The sequence below is a fragment of the Peromyscus maniculatus genome, chromosome 3 (assembly GCF_049852395.1).
Source record: "Peromyscus maniculatus bairdii isolate BWxNUB_F1_BW_parent chromosome 3, HU_Pman_BW_mat_3.1, whole genome shotgun sequence".
NCBI lineage: Eukaryota > Metazoa > Chordata > Mammalia > Rodentia > Cricetidae > Peromyscus > Peromyscus maniculatus.
The window spans coordinates 34,167,688-34,193,520 of record NC_134854.1 but is presented as its reverse complement, the minus strand read 5'-3'; the positions used below and the strand labels follow the sequence as shown (position 1 = coordinate 34,193,520).

At 35.9% G+C, this 25,833-nt stretch overlaps 1 protein-coding gene across 3 annotated transcripts in view; it reads right to left on the bottom strand.

The window, feature by feature from the left end:
• Positions 1-25,833, bottom strand: part of LOC121828194 (cadherin-related family member 4-like) — a 99,070-nt gene that overhangs the window by 37,058 nt on the left and 36,179 nt on the right. For 2 of the 3 annotated variants that reach the window (XM_076566038.1, XM_076566037.1), the window contains 5 exons: positions 24,623-24,803; positions 21,852-22,008; positions 13,182-13,287; positions 12,402-12,623; positions 11,109-11,254 (listed from right to left, as the gene is read on the bottom strand). In XM_076566038.1, coding sequence (XP_076422153.1) covers positions 11,109-11,254; positions 12,402-12,623; positions 13,182-13,287; positions 21,852-22,008; positions 24,623-24,803 — 812 coding nt within the window. The remainder of the gene's footprint in view (positions 1-11,108; positions 11,255-12,401; positions 12,624-13,181; positions 13,288-21,851; positions 22,009-24,622; positions 24,804-25,833) is intronic. The other variant, XM_076566039.1, reaches the window with a different exon arrangement.

Genomic DNA, 25,833 nt, shown 5'->3' with positions numbered 1-25,833 from the left:
CATAGTCTTCAATATTTCATTCATAGTATTTGACTCTTCCAAATTGCCTGACAATATCCATAAAGCGAATATGTGGAATTTTTATTGGATTGCAATTATTCTTTAGAGCAAGTTGTAAATAAGTGGTATGTTAACAATATTGAGTCTTCTCTCTGTGAACAGGAAATAGCTCTCCTGTAGTTCTTTTATTTCCTTCATTTGAATTTTACAGTTTTCTTCATATAGACATTGAACCTATTTTGTTATCTTTATACCTAATGTTTCATTTTCTTGACATTTTATGTGAATAATATTATACTTATGATTTCAAATTCCACTTGCTCATTGTGGATTATTAGAAAAAATAACCTTTAGAATATTATACTAATATCTGGTAAACTTTTAATAATATCTTCACAACTCCAGGATTCTTATTTATTCTTTTGTATATTCCAAATATAAAAATATCTCACACAAACAAAAACAATTTTGTTATTTCTTTGTTTCAAATAAATAAAACTCCTGTCATCTCTCCTTGCATCAAGTAGAATTTCTGCTATAATGTCCAAACAAAGATGAGAATGTACATCCTCATACCATTAAGTAGAATATTAGTTTGAATTTTTTGTTTTTTAGATGTATTCTATCAAGTCAAGAAATTCTCTATTCCTATTTTGTTTAGAATATGCATCATAAAATAGTGTTTGATTTTATCAAATGTTATTTACTGTCTGTCTTAGTTAGGGTTTCAATTGCTATGAAGAGACACCATGATCATGGTAACTATTATAAGAGAAAATATTTAACTGGGGCTGGCTTACAGTTTCAGAGGTTTAGTTCATTATCACCATGATGGAACATGACAATGTACAGGCAGACATGGTGCTGGAGAAGGAGCTGAGAGTTCTATTGATCCACAGGCAGCAGAAATGAAGACTGTCATGCTGGGTGTGGCTTGAGCATATATGAGACTGCAAAGCCTGCCTCCACAATGATATACTTTCTCCAACAAGGCCACACCTCCTAATAGTGCCACTGTCTATTGGCCAAACATTCAAACACAGGAGTTTATGGGGGCCATACTTATTCAAACCCCTACACTATCTATTGGTGTAATTGTACCAATTTTCTCTTTTAACCTGGTAGAATGCTGGATATATTAATAGATTATAAAAATATTCAATTATCTTTGCATACCAGGACTAATTATGTGATCATGATGTACTGGTATCTGTGTACATTTGAGATATGATTTGCTATATTTTATTAGAGATATTTGCATGTACATTCATGAGAAGCAGTGGTCTGTCATTTTCTTATGATATTTTCATCTGTATCCAGCATTTAATTTTGTTACCTTGATCAAAAAGGTCATTTTTTCATTTCCATAAATAGAACAAATAATTCCTATGAAGTGCTTCTGACACTGTTATACAAAAAGTAGACGAGCATGCTGATCATCTTTTCACTAACAAACAAGACAGGGGCCTTTATATGCCCTAAATGCAAGGAAAGCAATGGTTTTTTAAGGATAGACGGTATTTCTGTATATCACTTTTGGAATTGCAGGTTACAAAAAGGGTCAGAAACATCTTCTCTTTAGAAAAAGACATTTGGTTGAGAATATAATACTTTAAACATATGCTTTCAAGATTGAAAGATATTGATTTTTCACTTATAAGAGAAATCTGAATTATTTATCTCATCTCTAGGTTAATGCTCAGTTTCAAAATACTGTTTGATAAAGACAACAAAAATAAACAAAAACCATTTGAATGTTATTGTTTGGTTTATTTCTGTTTGCCCTTTTCTTTTTGTAGCCCTGAGCTCACTGTGTAGCTGTGGATGGTGGGTGTTGAGCTGATCTCAGAGCTCTGCCTACCTCATCTGGAGCTGCAGGCATGCTCTACTGCACCAAGCATCCCTCTCTCTCCCTTTTTAACTTTGCAAAATCTACAACATTCTTTCCTTTGTAAGATCTAAATATTAGTGATGGATAAACAAGACCTAGTCATCCTGGTTTATAGAATTATTTCTTTGATATCCCACCAAGTTCTAGAGATCATTGTTTAAATCCTTTTGATCTTCATTCTGGGTCCTCTTCAACATCTCATATTAACTTGAACACATTATCATTTTCTTTGGACATTGGTATTCATTTAGTTTTACAAGTTCTACAAACTTTGCCTTTTGAAAGTGTTCATAGACTTTTTTTTAATGTATCTGAGACCACAGTCATGTCTCTGGGTTTTATTTTAAACTCCCTCCTGATGCAGCAGTTCACTAAGATGGCATATGTCATATAGAGGCCAAATTCTGTCCCTCAGAAGACATTTCGTTTTGTGCATTTCAATAATTTAACGATGTCATGTCAGATTAATATAAGAACTTAGTCCAATATGTCCCTCCTGTTTAGAAGAAAATTTGTTGTTGTTTTTATTATATTTTTTCATGCATTTGGTTTTTGGTTCTTGGCTTTTTTTTTTTTTTTTTTTTTTAGAGAGAGGGAGTGATGGAGTGGGAAGAACATAAATTTGATGGGTAGATGGACCCAGGAAGAGTTGGGAAATGGAAAAATCATGCTCAAAATATATTGTATAAAAAAAACAGCACTGAGTTTTAATGTCTTTCAGTAGAAGTTAGAAGAAAATTTAGAAGAGAGTATTCCCTAAAACATTCTCAGGAAACACTGCTTGCTATCACCTTAATTTGAAATGTCTATCTCCTAATAATGCATTTCTGTTTTAATATACCTGGTTCCTGTCACTTTGTTTTTGAAGCCCTAGAAAACTAGTAAGTCATCAATTAATTTAGTGTCAGAGTTAATTAGTGCATAAACTCAATATAGCTATAAAAATGCCAAGGAATTATTACTGAATAGTTAATATAAAAATAAACTCAATGACTGAAGCTCACCATGTAATTGAAAGAATTAAAATTAGCATTTATAAAACTAGCATTCTATAAATTCTATTTAGAAAACAAATATCCAAGCTGATATTTTCAAACATTATATACGTTTACATTTTGTTGATTTTGCTGAAATTTAAATTTAATAAATAAATATTGGTGGTAGAACACATGCTCTTGGAAAGGAAAAGGTAGAGAAGAAAATGAGTTATATATGGAGAGGCTTAGTCAAATCAGGAAGCCACATGGAAACTCATCACTTAATAATCTAATTGAAAATTATAGAATTTAATAGAAAGACTGTAAACAGATACCCTGTGCATGAGTAGATAATGCTGACCTGAGAAGCCATGAGTTATTAGATGGAAAATCCTAGTGGGAAGTGTGACATGCCTCCCTAGAAGGAGTTGTCCAGGTAGGTGCAGAGACTCCCCAAAACTACAAATTATGGCCATTTCCATTTGTTTCCCATCAGAACTGGATGATAAGAGCCTACTGATGAAGACATCACATACTTTGGTTGCAAGAGAGAGAGAGAGAGAGAGAGAGAGAGAGAGAGAGAGAGAGAGAGAGAGAGAGAGGTCTTCCCCAGCTTTAGACATTCCATACTACAATATTAATTTGTTAAGCAAAAGATATTTACTAACACAATAGTCACATGACTGTTTTAGGAATAACAATTTCTGATTGGATGTTGAGCATTCTCTCTAGGAATATGTTTATATCTGTTACTGTGGACCTGGTTAAGGGCCCATGGTTAGAGACAACATAAAAACTAGAGGTGAACTAAATGTTTTTGTTTTGTTAAGTGGGCACGCACACACGCGCACGCGCGCACACACACAGACACACACACACACACACACACACACACACACACACACACACACACACACACTAGGGCTTTCCTGTGCCTTGATCAAAGAAACTTTCCTGTTGCTGGAGGGCTTCTCTCCAGGTTCCACTAAGCCCCGCAGTCCCACAATCCACATATAAAATAATCACTCAGACGCTTATATTTTTTATAAACTGTATGGCCATTGCAAGCTTCTTGCTAACTGTTCTTATATCTTAAATTAACCCATTTCTATAAATCTATACCTTGCCACGTGGCTGGTGGCTTACCGACATCTACATGCTACTTGTCCTGGTGGTGGCTGCAGTGTCTCTCTCCCCTTCTTCCTGTTTCCCCAATTCTCCTCTCTCCTTGTCCCGCCTCTACTTCCTGTCTGGTCACTGGCCATCAGTGTTTTATTTATATAGAATGATATCCACAGCACTTCCCCTTTTTTTCTTTTTTTAAAAAGGAAGGTTTTAACTTTAACTTGGTAAAATTACATATAACAAAACAATTATCGAGCAAGAATTGTAGTTACAATATTAAAGAAGATGTCCTATCTATCTTATATTTGTGAGTTTAAGGTTTTATATCTAACTTATCTTTTATCATAACTGAGGAAATTACAACTATCTAGTCTTCAACTACATCAAAGACCTGAGAAGGAACATAATGGTACCTGAGAAATGGTAGATGGATGCAAGCAACTTTCGGGAATCTTGCAAGAGTAGACCAAGACAGCTGGCAGCCTGGACAGTCACCTAATGTTTCTCAGCATTGTTGGTGCATTCAAATTGCAAAGGAAAGTATTTGCAGAGGATGTCAATAATGCAAAGGCTCATGGTTGTGCAGGGTACACAGAAGAAGTGAGCATTGTGTGCTCCATAGGAGACCCAAATAGCCCCCTCACAAGCTTAGGGAGCATCTTGGGAAAAGGCACAGAAAGCATGGAGACCAAAATGATTGAGAGTATAGCTGCAGATGTTGGTTTATGAGTATGATATGGCTGAACATGCAAAACTTACAATAGTGCAGTTGCTACAAACAGCGTTCATGAGACTGAGCCAGCAAACATTCAGTCATAGATAAAAGAGGGATTATAAGTCCCTGTCCTGTGCTGTGTTACTCAGGCCCCAGGGGGTACATTCATAGTCACACCTACATGAGCAGCCCTGGCTAAACCCAATGGATCACAAAGTAAGCAAGCAAACAAAACAAAACAAAATTAATCAAACAAACCAACTGACCAAATGACATTAAGATGGAAGGAAGAGAGCTCAGCAGATGGAAGAAATGAGTACAGAAAGGGAAAGAAACAATGGAGGCAGGCGTGTTATCCGAATTACCAAAGAGTAAGTTAATGAAGAGATCATTCACTTCTTTCTATAACATTCTATGGGGAATCGGGTTTGTGATTAGTTCTACCTCCATGTGCTGATGGAATAATTCTGGGCCGAATTTTAAATGTCAGCCAGAAAATATCATTTTATGTTCATCTTTTTATCATGGTTTTAAGTAATCAGCAAATTCTGTCTTACTTGATAGTCGTACAGGGATACAAATATATATGCATACATCTCCCCATACATATTTGTGCATTTGATTTTTATATGTAATCCATCATCTTATTATAATTATATATGATAAACCTGAGTTATCATAACTTGGAGAAGTCTTTCAGTAAAAATAAAAGATGAAAATCAGAAAGAATGTTCATCAGAGGCAGTTGTTTTCATATATCACTCATACTGGTGTAAAAATACCAACATGGAAATATTTTAGAACTACACAGATATTTCAGCAACATTTTTGTGACTTTCTAAGAACATTATTTTTTATTATTATTAAACCTGTGTTTTATTTGTTAAAATCATATTAAATGTTATTAGAAATATTCTCGATAGCTCTGTGTTGTATTACTCAGCAATACTGGAAAATTATCAAATAATTACAAAAATCACATTCTCTCACCACAAAAAGTTAGATGGTAAAAAAGGGGTAACAATAGTTTTTGTTTGTTTGTTTGTTTGTCTTAAATGAATATTTTCATTTTTATGTAAGCTATACAAATAAAGTGTGGCTGTTTTCCTGCTGAGCTACTCCTGGCCTGGGTCCAGAGAGTATCACCTAGCCCTATTCCATCCTTTGTTTAAACATGGACACCTTTCGTTTCTCTTATATCTCTTGCTTCTTTTATTGCCCTATGTGAATCTTGTCTGAGAGTCTCCCAAGGATCAAAAACTTAGTTCTAGAAACCCAGAAAACTGTCGTACCTGAGAAATCAAGGAATTTGCACTTGGCATTTTATCTTTGGGAGCTCCTTTTTGGTTGCTTTGAAGGTATGGAAATTAACTGGCTAAACTGTAAATAGGGAGAAAATAAAAATGCCCCAGGTGAAGGGAAAGGACTTCAGTCCTTTGAGGCTGGACCCCCCCCCACAGCCATGAAAGACTAGATTCATTCTTAAGATGCCTCTGTGTCTTCTTTCCATGGATCCACGTGAACCCACACACCCGTGCTGTGACAATCCATGGCAACAAAGGATGGCTGTTTACTCTCAAAGCAAGGGAATAGAAAGATAGGAATAAGTGTGCGAGAATTCTAACCATTTGGAGGAATACCATACCAAGAAAAGGTCTGCAGTATGTAAAATGGAGTAGACAATTTAATGTCACAAGTAAGCATGAAACATGCCTCACTGTACATGGAACATGCCTAATTTCGCCTGTGTCACAATCAGATATGTTAGGTATTTTTGGAGGCTGCTTTCCAAGTATTAACTTAGAGATCTGTGTTCTTTGTATCATAAATTTTCCTTCTTTACAGGCTTTGTTTCAGGAGTTGGGAAGGCAGTTGAGTGGCCGAAGTGCTTGCCTGTAAACTTGAAGAACGAGTTTGCTCTCCAAAGGGAAGGTTTGGTGGTTTCTGTTGCTCATCCCAGCACTGGGGATGTCGAGACAGCTAAGACTCTGGGGCAGGATGGCCAGGAGGTTTACCCTTACAGGGAGAATTCCAAGCCAGTGAGAGACTGTCATAACACACAAGGCAGGAAGTTCCATGAGTCAACACTCATGTTGACTGCTGGTCTTAACACAGAGGTGCACACATAATAAGGTTCACCAACACACACACACACACACACACACACACACACACACACACACACACACACACACCACACATGCTACACACAGTCTTTCAAAACTATTGTTAAAAGGCAAACTGGGCAAAGTTGTTTGTTGGTAATAGGTTTAGCAAAGTTCTTCATTGCATAACCTATTCACCCTAACCACATTCTTGCTTAAAAGTAGACAGGACATGTGAAAAGCTGTACATGTAGAAAATAAAATATCTTCTGAGCAGAAGACAGTATTATATGTCATTGCCTCTACATTATAATAAACACTCAGGAAACCATAAAAAAACATATTGGTTTTGAGTAGTGATGAGATGGGTCTTAGTTCCTATTATGTGAATGGTAGGATAAATATGTTTCCATTCAATTTTCTCTAGTTCTAACATTCTCCTTCTTTGTGATAGCATTTAGAACTCAGTGCTTTTTTTTCTACTCAGACTTTCTTGCCACACTTCCAAAATATACTATGCTAAGTAAATATTTAAGGAAATCCTTTGATTATGAGATAATGAGATAATAAGAAAAGATACATGAGGAAGAATTCTGTCTTCAAGGGCTTAGGAATATAATATACTAAAAGTATTATTTTATAATTTAGTTCAGAAAGATTTAAATGACAAAATGTAGATATGAAGAAACCTGGGCACACTGAAAAAAAATGATTAACATCCAACTTGGCACCTACCAAACTGTGTTTGGTATTTCTTTTGCCTCCTTCAGCTTGCATTCCTTTTTTCCTCCAAATGTGATCTTACACAACTTAAATAAAATCTGTAGTAGGTTAGCTCTTTATGCTATATTTTAAAATTCCCTAAACTCTGCCATACTTAGTGCATGAAAGAAACTGATTTACAGTTTTTACAGTTTAAGTTTCATATTAACATAAACAGTTCAAGGAACATTTTGCTTTAAAAAATATCCAAGATAGGGAGCATTTAGGCTCCAGCTTTAATTCCATAATCTATAAAAACAAGAACATTTTAAACGTGTTTATCAGTAGTAGTTAACTAGTGTCTAGCTTTTATTTTTGTGGAAGAAATGATGAAACCTTATCCTAATAAAGCAGAACAGCAATATCAATCGAGTTTTTCTCATTCTGTGCAGTAACCCTACTTTGAAAGATTTTTTTTTATGAAAGATGTATACAACATTCACTATGAGCCTCTGAGTGCTTTACATAGAGTTGAGTTTAAAATTCAGTTATACTGCAGGATTACATGGTGTGCCATCAGCATTTTGTGATGGAGAAACCATTTAAAATATCTCAATAACCTGTCCTGTTTTCATAATAGTATTGGGAAGGCATACAGTTCACACCATTCAGGTTCACAAGTTCTGGAGCTAACAGAGCCAACCTAAAGATCTTTGTACGTATTTTACTAGCAGGAAGGTACAATACATGTGCAAACCTTCACACTTCAGAGGGTCATTTCTGCTACAAAGAAAGTTACTAAAACTCCCTTTCTAAACAAGTAGTTCCCCCTAAAGCCAGACCAATTTCGTGTGGACATCGCATGCTTTCAGAAAAATGGTTTCTTTCAGGAATGAATTTTGAGACTGTGACTACTCTGAAAGGCACTTTCAAGGAAGGAAAGGCACTCATTTTTTAGCCATTATTCAATTATTATTTGCGATGTAAAGAGAATGGCAAATCTTTCCATGTTCCAGAAATGGAGCATGCATCTGGCATGTGAGAGCCGCCGTACTTGAGTCTAGAAACAAAGGGCATATGTTTGGTAACAATTCCTTCAAAAGGAATCACAAAAAAGACAGTGATGATTTAGAAACTGTCCTCTGAGGAAATTGATCATTCTCTTTGCAGGAGACAAAACAGCTTTCAGTTTTGTATGCAAATTCTTGTCAGCAAGTACGTTATGGGGTAATATACAATATATGATCATGCTATGAGATGATTTTTGCCTGGGGAATTTTTTCACTTTGTTTTGTTTTTATTTGAGTCAAAACATCGGCTTTGTTTTGCTTCAGACTCTGGCAGGCACACTATTGGTATAAAGATTGATTTGCTCACCTTGAGTGCTATGCACACGAAAGTTTTTTCTTTGGCTGGACAGGAGCACAATGCCTTGTAGTGATCTCTTTATTCATAAGACGGGCTCCTTCTCTGGTTGTCATTTTCCAAAATGAGTTATTGAGTTATTCTACCCATTAATGTACTAATTCATCATTTAACCTTCTACCATTTATCTATCCATATGTTTGCTATGGATATAGATTTAATATTGTATCTTTCAAATATTTTCTTCAAGCCTCCATGGGCTGCCATAACAAAACACAAAGTTTGCATGGGTGAAATAACAGAAGTTGACTTTTGTTCCAGTGAGTGGTTACTGCAGTCAGTTTTTCTCAGAATGTCTACACAGTGGGAAGAGGATACTCCCTGGAGAGTTTGCTTGTTATTCTCTGAGTATACTAATCCATTCAGACTAGGGCCCCACGTTCCAGTTCCACACATGCCAATAACTCCAAACAAATCACACTGGAGATAAAGACTCAACATAGAAACTTGGGTGTGTATGATCATTCAGTCCAAAAGAACACTAATTTTTCAGTTTATAAAAAGCATAGATTTTGTTAGTTCATTTGACAGATAAAGTATAAATGCATTCTTATGCTTCTGACTTAAGTAATAGAACACTACTACATGTCTCTTCATTATGGGTTTTAGTCTCTGTTAAAATAAGGTACTATTTTCAAAACCTATACTTTCTGAATAAAGCATTGGTAACCTTCAAACAAAGTTTTCTCTGAAGTATTTTTAGAGTAAAGGGTTTGCAATTCTAAGAAATGTAAAAACTTTGCCTGATTTCAAGATATCAAGTATTTTTTTCTCGATGGTATCTTTCTAATTCCAAAAAAGAAAGATATATGAATGCTTCATCAATGAAGAAGACAGCAAACTCTTCTCACTCTGCCTACTGGATCTTAGGCATTCCATGTAGAATGCAATGACAGTAATAGGTTCAGAAGTCTTCACACTTAGGCCCTCCCAGTAGAGAAACTGTTAATATGAGTGTGTTAAAGTATATTGCTGGAACCTTGCACATTCAGGAAGTTTCATTAACTTATGACATCCTGAGTCATGGTAAAAACAATGAAAGTTACTTTGTTAAATTTCTCTCTAAAAAGATTTCAGCCTGGTTTATTGCACTTTCCAGACATGACGAGGCTGTAGTGGGGGAATCACAGCACAAAGCCAGACACAGCACTGAGAGGTTAGCTCACCCCAGCACATATGAAAATCTTCACCTGAAGCATTATGCAAAGGCTCTGCTCAAGGTCTGCAGCTTTAAATCACCATTTGTTTAGAGATTACTGCCTTTTGTCTGGGATCCAGGGTTGAATATCTTACAGTTCTCAAAGCAGCAAAAAAGAAAAAATGAAAGAAAGAAAGAAAGAAAGAAAGAAAGAAAGAAAGAAAGAAAGAAAGAAAGAGAGAAAGAAAGAAAGAAAAGAAAGAAAGAAAAGAAAGAAAGAAGAAAGGAAGAAAGGAAGGAAGGAAAGAAAGAAAGAAAGAAAGAAAGAAAGAAAGAAAGAAAGAAAGAAAGAAAGAAAGAAAGAAAGAAAGAAAGGAAAAAGAAAAAAATGCAGTCACTTGATAAAGGGAGTTTGGTTCTATCTATAAAAAAGGAATTCATTTTTCTGCACATTTCCACCAATGAAAGTGATGCATTTGATTACATTGATGTAAAGCTCAAACAAGTCAGATCAAATGTACTCTTGCTTTGAATATTTAAAAGTCTTTGTGTCTACACTTCATGCTATGAACCTCTGACTGATACAATAGTCTTTACTACTTAAAATATGAAGGTATTGCCTCACTGAAAGTAAGATATGGAAAGAACATTAAGATGAACAAATACACAAATTAAAATGCATCAGAGTAGCCTGCAAAATCATTAATGTGTGTGTGATTGTTTACAAAAACATGCTTGGTTATTAGAATGCTATTTCTAATAAATTAAGTACAACTTGTGATACCAGGCTGTCTCATCATACAAATTCTGATTGTGTGATTCAAAAACCACAGAGTATTTTGCATGTACTGACAATTTTATCATTGTTCATTGAAGTTAAAAAGTAGTGAGACCACACATATCACTGTGACCTTAGGTCAATGCTGAAAGACTCTACTACCCCATTCCCAACTTCCCTTTATTTTCATTTTCTGAGAATATGCCTGTCTCTTAAGTGATAAAAATACCTCGAACATTGATGCATTCTTACCAGAACATGGATGGTCACCTGAGCGGTAGCACTTCTCTGTCTGAGAGGGTCAGGGAGAGCATCATTGGCCACATCTGTGATTCTCACAGCTATCTTGTACTGAGAAACTGCTTCTCTGTCCAGGGAATTCAACAGCTTTATCATTCCTAACACAAAACAGTGGAAAGTTATTGTCTTCAAACAGTCAATTGTCATATTATAATCTACAGAAATGAAGTCTTTGTTACAGTAGCAAATATAATTTACATGATATAATAAACTTTTGTTACATTTTTGTATCATTGTTTGTACAGTTAAATCATCCCAGATGCTAATTCATGCATCAGTCACCTACTGTACATTCTCAGGCATTTGGAAGAACATGTGTGCAAAGGCTTTCTGAACTTCAGTATATCAAAGATCAAAGCCTCACTGCTCCTCCTGTGGTTGCTAAGAATTATGGATGTAGCTAACAAAGCAAGGTGAATGCTATAGAGCTCAAGGGAAGGCTTCTGATGAAAAGTTTTCATTCCCATTGTTTCCAAAAATGCTACGTTCAAAATTAGATATTTATTTTTCATTTTAATTTTTGAGAATTTCATATATGAGTACACTGTGTTAGCATAATTTAACTATTCCCCCTCTAACTCCTTCCATATCCTTTTTGAGCTTATAACCTCTTCTTTTATACCTATCATTGTTGCACATAAATACATGCATATATATTATATTTATACAGACATATATATTATATACATAATGTACTGAATCCAATTAGGGTTACCTGCATGTATATGTTTTTAAAGTTGATCACTTAGGATTGGGAAACTGTAGCTGGAGTTTTCTCCAGTCCTGCCTGGCCGATGGTCAGGACAAATCTCTCTCACTCGCCAGTCCTGCAGCCACTTAGACCCAACCGAGTAAACACGCAGAGACTTATATTGTTTATAAACTGTATGGCCACAGCAGGCTTCTTGTTATCTAGTTCTTATATATTAAATTAACCCATATCTATTAGTCTATATGTTGTCACATGACTCATGGCTTACTGGTACCTTACATCTTGCTTTTCATGGTGGAAGTTGGCAGCATCTCCCTCACTCAGTCTTTTACTTTTCAGAATTCCCCTCTCTCCTTTTCCTGACCATACTTTCTGCCTGGCTACTGGCCAATCAGTCTTTTATTTATTAACCAATCAGAGCAACACATTTAACATACAGAATGTCCCACAGCAGGAAACCTATCAGGGGCTCAACCCTGGAGAAAGTCAATTCTCCCTTTTATTATTAACTAATATCAGTGCTTTTACATTACCTGTATCTGATTCAATGTAAAATGTGGGTGGTATTCCAAAGTTGCCTCCAACAAGGGCATATTGTACATTGTTAAATGGCCAGTCTCCATCTGTATACATAATTTTTCCAACTAGTGTATCAACTGGACTGTTTTCAAATATACTGAAGGTAAATGCCATCATAGTCCCAAGAGGATTAAATTCATTTATACGGATCACCCTTAATATGATTCTAATGATGGCTATGGAGAAATAAATTCATGAGTGTAGATAGAGCCATGATATGTCTTCTTCAACAATTCTTATTTTTTCCTTTATAACAATCACATTCTACATTTTATATGCATAGGCTTTATAAATATGTTTATGTTGATATTCTATTAGCAAATTATTTACTTCTGGTTATAGATTGCTCAAAACTAAGTTTAGCATAAAATGCTTTATTGACAAATTTTTAATATTATTCAATGTAGAATAAACTGGTTCCTTGTTCAACATTTTAAACATGAAAATATTATAGAAAGATTATATTCAACAGTTTTCAAGTGACTGCAAAGTTCTGTATTCCGTGTTTAAAAAGCATTATTTCAACTGATTTTTAGTTCTATGTTGGCTTTCAGTTTTTAAATAGTAATATATATGGGCTAAAAAGGTAATTTAATTATAACTATTTAATGCATTATTATAACTTATAATTGTAACTTTTTTTACTATAACAAAATCTAAGAATGAATGTTTAAAATACTGTGTGTCTTACTTAATTAAAACTATATTAAGATACTGAAGTTATGACTTCTTACTTGAGAGCACAGGAATTCCTTCATCAGAGACTCTTATAAACAATATATATTTAAAGTCCATTCCTGAAAAAATGGGATTATCATAATCTAGATGCATAGGTCCAATCTGTAAATGAAAAATAATACATCATTAGTTTTGTTTGAATTACATGCCAAGTTTATCAATTATGCGTCCAAAGTGAAGACAGTAAACCAGTAAATAAAATTGTTACTTTACAATACTACTGTCCAGTTGAATATCCTAAGAACCACAAGAACGAGTCATGTATGTAATTTTAGCTTACAAAGTAACGACACTAAAATTAAAAACATGTAATTAATTTTAATAAAATTATTTTTTTATTTTATTCAGGCAATACTTTATTTTAGACAAATACTTTATTCAGGCAAACATATTTTAAGTGATAGTATTTCAAAAAGTAACAAATGGAAAATACTGGAGGTGCATACATTTATTTGTTAATAAGAATCTCATTGAGGTCATCTCTTACTTCACAGTTGCAGTGCAACCCAGAAAAGTTGTATTGCAGGTTTCAAGGGTGTGCTTAGCCACTGGCTTCCACAGGACAGTTTGAACTCTTCCTGGCTAGCTACCTCTATGAACCAGCACAGTGGAGTGCACCCAGTCCTTCATCAGCCATAGCATCTTGAGAGAAAATGGCTACTTTTCTGCAGCACACCATGGTGATGCCGTATGATGATCCACAAGTTACAGAAAAATGGATTTGCAACTTATGAAATGTTCAGTTTAAGAATTGTCTAATTGAAGCCGGGCGGTGGTGGCGCACGCCTTTAATCCCAGCACTCGGGAGGCAGAGCCAGGCGGATCTCTGTGAGTTCGAGGCCAGCCTGGGCTAACAAGTGAGTTCCAGGAAAGGCGCAAAGCTACACAGAGAAACCCTGTCTCAAAAAACCAAAAAAAAAAAAAAAAAGAATTGTCTAATTGGAACATATTGATATTAAGTTGAGGGACATCTGAAATTACTGTTTTGTATTTAAGATATTTGCAATGACATTATAATAAACTTATTTCCCTTTTTACAAAACTGAATTAAATCTGGATTAGAATTAATGAGAGTAATCTCCCAAAAACAAAACTAAACTGCAAGCTTCAAAATCAGGCTACTATAAGATGTGAGGTCACCTGTACTAAGGGTCTAAGTGCCTCATACTTTAGTTTTACTCTCCTAGGATGGATGTATAGGGCAGACATGATGTCATCAGGATGTTTAATAGCATTAAATACACAAGTAAAGCAATCTAAGAGTCTTTTGTCCACATCTCTTGCATAATGATACAATCCTTACAGTGCTCACAGCCTAGATTTCATCTGAGACATTCCAAGAAATGTAAGGAAAGCACATGATTGCTGCTCGCTTCTCCAGCTTACCTGAGGTCTTTTCCATGCCATAGCTGTCTGTGTCCATGTTAGCTATTTTTCCTAAAAGTCAACATTCACTATTCAGGGAAATTATGTGTAACAATCAGATGATTAGTTAGCACAGAAATATGTTGCTTTTTAAAGATTCTATAATTTTTTCCAAGACTTACAGCAATGAAAGACCATGGACATTAACCAACTAGAGAGGTAGTTTCTTTAGGAATTAATAAAAATATTAGGTGGTTTCTGAACTTAGGCCACTGTTAAAATTCGATAGTCTGCCTTCTAAGTAGATAAAGAGAGGTGAAATAAATATTGGCAATGGCACTAACATCAATAACTCAGTTAGTTCATGATGGTAGTGCTCCACTAAAATTCCTGTCTATGCTAACCCTATTTGTGTTTGATCATATAAAAAGTAGAAATAAAAATGAATGTTGAAAGGAATTACAGATACTGTAAGAAAATAACCAAGGCTGGAACAAACATTATAGGAATTCTGTGCATGACAGCAATAGCGTTGAAGGCCATTGTAGAATTATGATTCTCAGATTCAAGGCTTGAGATTTTGATATTCTGAATGACAAGAAGTAAAATAGAAATTTTATTTTCCTCCAAAGTACAAAATCAATTTCTTTACATTTTGAACAATGTAAAATTGAAAGACCAATTGTTTCCTGTGCCAATGTGCCCAAGGCTCTTTCCCACTTTCTCTTCTATCAGGTTCAGTGTTTTATTTATAAATTTATTTATAAATTTATATTTATAAATCTATTCAGATTTATGTTGAGCTCTCTGATCCACCTGGATTTGAGTTTTGTGCAGGAGGATTGATATGGATCTATTTACATTCTTTACATGATGGCCTCCAGTTAGACCAGAACCATTTGTTGAAGATGCTTTCTTTTATTCCATTGTATAATTTTGGTTTCTTTGTTGAAAATCAGGTGTCCATAGATGTGTGGATTTATGTCTGGGTCTTTGATTTGATTCCATTGATCCACCTGTGTGTTTTTATACCAAGACCGTGTGGTTTTTATTTCTAAACAACTTTCTGAACAGGACACCAATAGTACAGGCACTAAAATCCACAATTAAAGAATGGGACATCATGAAACTAAAAGTTTCTGTAAAGCAAAGGACACCATCAATAGAACAAAATGGCAGCCTACCAAATGGGAAAAGATCTTCACCAACCTCACATTTGACAGAGGGCTGATTTCCAATATATAAAGAACTCAAGAAACCAGATATTAACAAACCAAATAATCCAATTAAAAATGGGGTACAGATCTAAACAGAGAATTTCCAAGAGAAGAATGTCAAATGACTGAGAACACTTAAGGAGATGTTCAACATCTTTAGCCCTCAAGGAAATGCAAAAATCAAAATGACTCTGAAATCTATCTTAGTCCAGTCTTAATGGCTAAGATCAAAAACACAAGCAACAACTCATGCTGGAGAGGATGTGGAGTAAGGGAAACACATTTCCATTACTGGTGGGAGAGCAAACTTGTATAGTTACTTTGTAAGTCACTGTGGCAGTTTCTCAGAAAACTGGTAATCAATCTACCACAAGACCCAGCTATTCCACTCTTGGGCATATACACAAAGAATGCTCAGTCATACCACAAAGACACATGATTATGTTCATAGAAGCTTCATTTATAATAGCCAGAACCTGGAAACAACCTGATGTCCCTCAACCAAGGAATGGACAAAGAAAATGTGAAACATTTACATAATGGAGTATTACTCAGCTGTTAAAAACATTGACACCAAGGAATTTGCAAGCAAATGGATGAAACTAGAAAAAAAAATCATCCTGTGTGAGGTAACCCAAACTAAAAAAGAAAAACATGATATGTACTCATTCATAAGTGGATATTAGCTATAAACTAAAAGATAACTGTGCTACAATCCACAGAGAGACTAGGTAACAAGGAGGGTTCATGGGCAGGGGAGCCCCTAGGAAGGAAAAATAGAAGAGATTTTGTGAGTGGACTGCAGGCAGGTGGGAATGGAAACATGAGTGATCAGGATGGAGGGAGGCTGGAGGGGGAGAGTATTGAAAGAGACTACTGGAAAGGAGGGGGCATTTGGGGGTCAGATAAAAACTTGGTACAAGGGGAACTCCCAGGAATCTACAAGGATGACCCCAGATAATATTCCTAGCAATAGCAGATACATAGCCTCTCCTGTGACCAGGCAAGACTTCCAGTGGAGGGATTGAGAAACCAACCCAGCCATAATCTTCGACCTACAGTCTGTCGTGCTGATGGGATGTGCTGGGGTAAGGGTGGCCTAAAGATTGAGGGAGTGGTCAACGAATAGTCTAGCCTAAAGCCTATGCTAGGCTGGTAAGCCCACCCCTGACACTGTATGGAGCACCAGGACCCACAGGCTGGATGACCCAGAGACATAGGATAGAACCAAACATGAAGAGAAGAAAAAAAAAATGTCAGTGTAATGATGCCTAGTGACATTTTGTTTTAAACATAGATTGGTGCCTAGCCCAGGTGTCATGGGAGAGGTTTTATCCAGCACCGGGTGGAAACAGATTCAGACCCACAGCCAAATATTAGGTGGAGCTCAGGGAATCCTGCCGAAGAGGGGAGAAAGGATCATAGGAGCTAAGGGGTCAAGGACACCACAGGAAACTCACAGAACCAACTAATCTGGGCTCACAGGGGCTTACGGAGACTGAACGGCAACCAGGGAGCCTGAGTGGACTGTCGCAGGCATCTGCACATATATTACAGTAGTGTAGCTTGCTCCTCTTGTGGGACTCCTACCAGCGGGAGCAGGAGCTGACTCGGACTCTTTTACAGGCTTTTGGCACGCCACTCCTCATACTGAGTCACCTTGCCCAGTCTTAATACATGGGGGGGGGGGTGCTTAGTCATTTTTTAAGGTCTTTTACTATTTGATATTTAATATGAGAAACTATCATTTTTAAGACTTATTTATTTATATATGTATATGATTACTCTATCTAAATGTAAGCTTTCATATCAGAAGATGAGGGCATCAAATATAACTGTGGATGGTTGTGAGCCACCGTGTGGGTGCTGGGAACTGAACCCAGGACCTCTGGAAGAGCAGCCAGTGATCTTAACTGCTGAGCCATCTCTCCAGCCCAAGGTGCTTAGTCTTACTGCAGCTTGATATGCCATGTTTTGTTGATAATCATGTGTAGCTGTAAGTTTTCCTGTGTCCCCCCTAGCCTGCGGTGGAGACAAATCTTTTCCACTCGCATCCCCCAAGTAAACACACAAAGGCTTATATTAATTAAAACATGTTCAGCTATTAGCTCGGGCTAATGACTGACTAGCTCTTACACTTAAAACTTAGACCATTTCTGTTAATCTATGTTGCCACGTGTTCCATGACTTTACCTGTGTACCATTACATGCTGCTCCCTGGACGGCAGGTAGGAGTCTCCTGACTCAGCCTTCCTCTTCTGAGAATTCTCCTTGTCTGCTTATCCCACCTATACTTCCTGCTTGGCTACTGGTCAATCAGTGTTTTATTAAACCAGTGTACAGAAGCATTATCCCACAACAAACATGGGAGATCTGCCCTTTCCTAAACAGAAATGGAGGAGTGGATTTGGGGGTGAGGACAGAGGGGTTGGGGTGGAGGACTGAGAGGAGAGGAGGGAGGGAAAACTATGGTTGGAATGTGAAACAAACAAACAAATAAATAAATAAATAGATAAATTTATTAAAAAGAAAGATCAATTGTTAAAATATTTATTTCAAATACAAAGGCTTATTTATAGCAAAGGTACCATCATTTAAGCAATGTGGCAACCTATAGACTGCGAATAAATCTTTACCAATTGTACATCTGAGAGAAGATTAGTATCTAGAATATATAAAGAATTTTTAAAACTGACCATCAAGAAAATAATTCAATTAAAAATGAGTTAGAGAACTAAACAGAGAGTTCTCAAAAGATGAAATACAAATGGCTGAGACAGATTTTTTAAATGTTCAACATTTTTAGCTATAATGGAAATGCAAATTAAAACTCCATTGTTATCTCATCTTCTCTCAGTCACAATGGCCAGAATCAATCAAACTAGTGACAGAACACACTGAGAAGTATGCAAGCATAGGGTAGCACTTAGTCATTGCTGTGGGAATGCAAAATTGTACAGGCACTATAGGAATCAGTGTAGAGGTTCTTCAAAATACTGTAAATAAATCCACCACTAGATCCTGCTGTACCACTCTTGGTCATATATTCAATGGACTGTGCATCCTCCTACAAAGACACTTGTTCATCCATACTCATTGCTGTTCTCTACATAATAGCCAGAAATTGCAAAGAGCCTAAATTTCCAATGACTGAAGGATAGATAATAAAAATGTTGTACATTTATACTATGGAATATTATTTACCTACTAAGAAAATTTAAATTATGAAATTTGAAGGTAAATACATAGAGCTAAAAACAGTCATTGTGACTGAGGTAACCAAGAAGACACTGAAAGCCAAATATTGAATGTTTCCCTTACCTGTGGATGTGGCTTTTAAGCTTTAGACATGTGTGTTTCCATCTAAATAACCAGAGTTTAGGTAGCAACTAAGGATCCAAACAAAATCTCAGCATCGAGAAGGGCAAGTAAACACAAAGTTCCATGCTAACCAACAAACTATTGCAATTAATATGTGCTGGGAAAGGGGAAAAAACAGTTTTCTCCTATGTGATGTCACTGGGTATATCAATTGCACTCCAGGGCAGGGCCTTGACAAAGGAGTCCTTGGCCTACACAAAACAGAATTCATGCTATGTTTCATTTGGTTTTGTTTATGTGGTGGGGAGAGGGGAGGTCAACTTTTTGTTTCTTTTTTTGTTTGTTTTGCATTTTCTTTAGTCTTATTGTCTCTTTGATACGATTTTTGTTGGTTTGTTTTTACTTTGTTTTGTTTGATTTTTGTTGAGAAAGACAAAGACCGTGAAATTGGGTAAGTGGGGAAGGGAAGGATATGGGAAGTTAGAAGAAAGGAAATAATTTGATCAAAATATAGTGTATGAATTTCTTTTCTTTTTCTTTATTCTTCTCTCATACAACACATCCTGACTGAAGTCTCCACTCCCTCCATTCCTCCCAGGCTCCCCTCCCCTCTTCCCCTTCAGAAAAGAGCAGTCCTCTCTGGTATATCAACTAAACACGGAATAACAAGATGCTATACGACAAGGCACAAACCCTCATATCAAGGCTGGACATGGCAACCTACTAGAGAAAAAGGATAGCAAGAGCCAACTCCCACTGTTAGGAGTCCCAGAAGAGCCCCAAGCCAAATAATCACAACATACATATGTAGAAGACTTAGGGCAGACCCATACAGGCTCCATGATTGCCGGGTCAGTCTCTGTGAGCCCCTAAGATCACTGCTTAGATGATTCTGTGGCTGTGTTTTCTTGGTGTCCTCAATCCCACTGGCTCCTACTAAAAACCTTTCTTATTATTTTAAGATGAATTTTTAATGATTTCTCTTAGTCTGAGTTTTGAATAACTGATAAAACTCTGTTTTCCATTTTCTGTAATATATATATATATATATATATATATATATATATATATATATATATACCCTTTTGTTTAACTAAGAGCTAATCCATTTTAGTTTTACATTTAAAAACTTTATATGTAAATTGTGATCTTGTAGTAAAGAGTTGAGTATTGTTTGAAATCATGTATATTTTCTCTCTATAGTTCCATAATATTATTAAATTCATTAAGTGTTAAATTTGTGTCATTTTATTGAACTGGCTTCTCTTCCCTGCCTTGGAAAATGATTATGGCATTTTAATAACCTTTCAAACCTAAATATCCTTTGAGGAAAGTACTATTGTTCTTATTCCAATCATATAGCAAATAGAAGAAAAAGAAAAAAGAATTGTGTAATTAATCAGTGTGTCTAGCTTGTTATATTTGGTTAAATCGTTTTGATCCTGTAAATTGTATGTGATTTTTTTTCCAGGAAATTAGTAAACATTAGAATAGGTTCAAAACAATAATTTTGTTGTTTGTTCATATATTTTGTATCCCATTAGAATTCCTTGAACAGAAATAATTCAAAGAATTGTAGACATTTCCACCATTTTCATATTTCCTACTTCAAGAATATTGATACTGTATTTTCTATCATTATCTAGATATTATTATAGATATTTAGATTGCCAAGATCTATTTTCATATTGTGATCACTTCAGTATTTCCAGGTATGAACATACCACATTGCAATTTTTGGAAGTAGTGAGTTGCTATACCCGACAAACACCTACAGTTTTCCCTTATTATCCATCATGAATTCAGTCAATAATCAATAGATATCTAACAAGCCCTAGACATGTTCCAGACATTCATTTGATATTGCAATGTTTTCTTTTACTTCCTAACTAGGGACATATGAAATGTTTAACTAGTGCTACAGAGGCACAGACAAGAAATGTTGAGAGAACCAAGGAGAAATGTGTGACATTGACACAAGATAAAGAAATGTCAGGAATGGATTCATATGAGAAATGTGTACAGAAACTTTTTACTATACAAAAGTACATAGGTAATGGAGGCATAAAAAATAAGGGGTGGATGTTCTAGTTTGATGTACAGTACACAAAACCGAAAGATATCTGATTTAGATCATGAATGTGATTCTCTACATTTCACTCACAGAACGTGAAGGAGCAAGGATAATAGAGGTTTGCATAAAATGTATCCTGGGTAGAAGTTTATCTACTTTTAAACTGTATGAATATAACTACATTTAGCATGACTTATATTTCAAAATGTATTGGAAATAAAACATATCTATATCTATTTGTCTGTCTGTCTATCTATCTACCTATCTACATACATACACACTTCTAACTGATCAAAATATTTGAGCTGCTGCATAATATAGGATACAATAATAAAGTATGCACGCTTATTTTATTTATAGTCTCTGTTAAAAACATGTTTAACATATTTGTCAAAGGAATGTCAACACATTTCCAATGAATTCACAATATTTTATCCTAAAACTATTGTTCTAAGAAATTCATAACCTTCTGAGTTCAGTCCTGATGATCAAAACTACATTCCAGCCTTCATGCTGAAGCAAGTGAGGCTTTCAGCAATTTAAGGTTCAGCTGGAAATCCAGGAACAAATTCTGCCATCAGCTATTTGAACTGCTGCAGTTCATTAACAGTTTTATACTAATAAAAACAATTTTTTTCTATCTCAGGTTAATGACAGGGCCACAGTCAGAGAGTGACTATGATACTTACTTTCAGTTCATTGTTGGTAAGAGTAAAGGTTTTATTTGAAAAGGTGTCTTTAATCAAATGATAAGTTATATTGTTGTTGGGAATAGTTCCATCCCGATCTGTACAACTTAGGGACACTAAAGGGGTGTCAACTGGGATGTTCTCAGGAAGTTCAATTCTGCAATGAGAAAAAAAGTGTTATGTATTGAACTTGATTTAGGCAGATGATTATAGTTAGTAGATTAGATCATTTGAAATGTTGTGTTCATAATTTAAATAGCCCTTTGACAATAAGTATTTTATAGTATCCATGAAAGATTGCCTAAGACATGACTTAGCATCCATGAGGAGACCAAAGGAAATGGATGGCATTGCTCTTATGCTAGATTTCTGGACAGCAAATTCAACAAGTCAAATATTACTGAACAAATGATAATTTGTCCCTCCTCAGGTTGGTAACTTTATATTTGCAGATCATATAGTTCTACCTGATCTCATGAAATGGCCATGCTTTTTCCTTTAAACTTGTACTATATCATTCTCCCAACCTTAAAAATAAAGAAACTGAGAACTATTGACTACTTAGATTTACTTAGGAGAGAGCTAGGACTGTTGATTTTGTATTAAATACTTTCCTATTTACTATGACGAAAAATACTTGATAAGAAGCAACTTAAGAGAGAGGGTTTATTTTGGCTTTGGATTAAATTCATGGGAATCTAGCCCATTATGACATAGAAGTCATGGGAACAGGAGTGTGATGCATCTGGTCCTATTTCATCTGGAGTGAGTCAGAGAGAGCCATGAGTGCTAGTGCCCAGCACATCTTCTCTTTTCTCTTCAGTCCAAAACCCCACTCTTTTACATTTTTTTAGAGGTAGAGTGAACAGATATGTCCATGTCAGTTATCCTATGGTAGAAATTCCTTGTCAGACATGCCCAGGGACTGTATCCAAGGTGATTCTAGATCCGGTAAAGCTGACAGTCAATATTAACTATTCCACTTACCAATTTTTGCATTTTCCTCTATATATCCCAGTTTCCCCACAGCCTCTGCATGTGGCTTGTAGGGGGTGTATTGGCAAATGAAATGGAAATTGATAGGTTAAATTACAGTTCCTAGTAAAATGATTAAGATGACTAGAATGTGAAATGTCATCTACATGTTTAGCTCTCTTCTCTCCTTGTGGTTAGAAGCAGAACATTAACAAGATGCCAGACACCTAAATATGCAGGAATCCCTGCATCAATGCATGGATCAGAATAGAGTCAACAGATTTTTACAGTACTTTTCATCAATGCAAAGAAAAGCTCAATGGGTTAAAATTACATTGTTGATGGTAATTCAGTGGTAAGTTGTCTGGCTAATGCAAACAGCTACAATGATGTTTCCCATGAGTTTTGGGAGGATGTTTCTAACTTAACATTAGATTACATTTTAGCATGAAACTCAAACTTGAGCTGAATGTGGATGACACCAGTAGACATGCCAAAGTTGATGAGGAGAAAGCCCCAACCCTACATAAAGAACTACAGGCAACTAAGGAACATGGAGAATGGGAGAAATAGTCTACCATAGGTAAGAGCACACCAATTAATTATGCTGGGTGGTCATCCACAAAAAACATAGATACACATAACCCGATACAGACCAAGCATATTGTACTTAGGAATATATATGTATGTATATATGTATGTATGTATGTATATATATATGTGTGTGTGTGTATACATATATATATATATATGCATATGATAACAATGAAAAGTAAGGCCATGAATTTAAAAAGGAGCAAGTAAGGGTGTATTGGAGGGAGGAAATGGAAGGGGGAAATATAGTAAGTACAATCCCTCAAATCAAAGAAAAGTAAAATAATCACTTTAGCATGAAAAATAATGAAATGAAGGATAAATTTTCTAATTTGCTAAGATAAAGAATATTCTAGAAAGTTGTGCTTTCATCGGGTTGAACACATCTGCTTTGGTAAACATTTATCATTTATTCAGGGTGAAGACTTTTAAGTTGCATTCTTTTAAGTTGTGGCAAGACACACTGCATCATGGTTATCTAGAGTCACTCGACTGTGCGTTAACTGTGCATTAGCACTTGGACTCTTTGTTTCTGTCATGCCACACTCCCAGGCCTCCAGCAACAATCAGTTATTCACATCTGTCAGATCACAAGCATTGGTTTCTAAAACTCAACAGAGTAGACCTATTTGTTTTATGTGGAGGCTGGCACTGTGTCCCTTAAGTGATCAAGGCATGCCAGTATTATTTATACAGAAGGTGTTCTTTTAAGGCAGCGACAAATTATTCAAGAGAAGACTACCCTAATCCCATTGCAAGGTGTGAAAACATTGTCTGTGCAATCAGACTGAAAATTTCCAGTAATCGGGAGTGTTCATTTTCCAGCCTGCAAGACCATTTGCACTTCACTGTAAGTAACTGGCATGATTCTCCTGTACTTGATGTTTGGATGCTGTGAATAGGATTTTGAACTTTCACTTGGGTTTTCTGCATACAAATGGAACATTCCTTGTCTGGAATTATGTTGGCTTTCTAAACATTCTAGATTTGGGGAAATTTCAATATTGATTTTTACCTTTTGTGACAAAGCAAGTCAACTTGTCCTGGGCAGTTGAAAGCAGAAGCTGTGCTGTGTAAGGATAAAGTAAGAGATGAAGGGAAAGGTCCCTGCCTGCTCAAGGATAATTGATGGCCACTCATTCATAGGTGCTGCTTTCTCTATACAAATATCTGAAGAGCCAACAATCGCTGACATAACTTACACATAAATTTCCTGGGAGCATTGAGGAGGGTTGTCATTGACGTCATGTAGAATCACTGTGAGTGTCCCCGTTGTTGAATGTGTTCGCTCATTGTCATAAACTCTAACGTATAATACCCAAGATTTTGGGGTTGTTTCATCTTCATAGTCTAAAGGATAGGCAACAGTGACATCTCCCAAGTCTAAAAGGCAAGCAGATTAAGAAGTGTTTGCATCCACAAGATAAAGAAGATGTGCATTTAAATCATGATATGAATAGAGTACTCCTAGGGATAAAATAAAGGTCAGCTGCTGACCTAATGAAGTCATCAACAATTCACAATTGTGACATATGAGAAATATGGGTTAAATGTGTGACAGAAGCCAGAAGCCGCCTGTATTACAGAGGTCCTCTCACGGGAAAGTCATGGCAGCTGTAGTGGGAAATGCACAGGGAAGCTTAAGCTGAGTGTGGGATGGTGAACACGGGGCAGGCAGGGGGAAACCTGGGATTCTGAAGAAGTGTGGTTTTGGGATAGCATGCAGCAAAAAACAACAAAAGGAAAAAGAATATTTCAAGTGGGAATTAACTTTCTAAGTATTTGTATTACGTCTGCACTTGCAGAGCATGCAAGCTTTAAAGGTATACACTGCTTTACAAACTATAGGTATGTAAATAACTGATGTATTTCATTATTATGCTGGTAAATCTCCAGCAGGATTGCTTCTCTATCCCTTACATCTCTCGTGCGTCTTTTCTCCTTCTCTGTGGAGTTATTATTTTCCCAGATGTAAACTTTGTTAAAAATGTATTTGTTTGTTTGTAATTATGTGAAGTTGTAGGGAAGGAGGTAGGGATGAAGTGCATATAAGGACAAGTGTCCAAGTAGGCCAGAAGAGGACATGAGTCCCCTGGAGCTGGAGTTATAGATGGCTGTTAGCCAGACAGTATGGCCGCTGGAGCGAAACTTGGATGCTCTGTAAGACCAGAAAATACTCTGAACTACTTTGTCATCTCTCCAGATACCACATATAAACTTTTGAATTCACATTTCTCTTTTCAATTTTCCTAAATATGTTACATTTTGATCTTACATAATAGGTGCTGGGGGAAAATCTGTTTATAATCTAATTAATACTCCCACAGTAAATACGATGTTTTACCAAGACCAACATAACTATATTTAAAAAAAAATTAACTTGTAATAGTTTACTAAAACGTCTGCACTGACT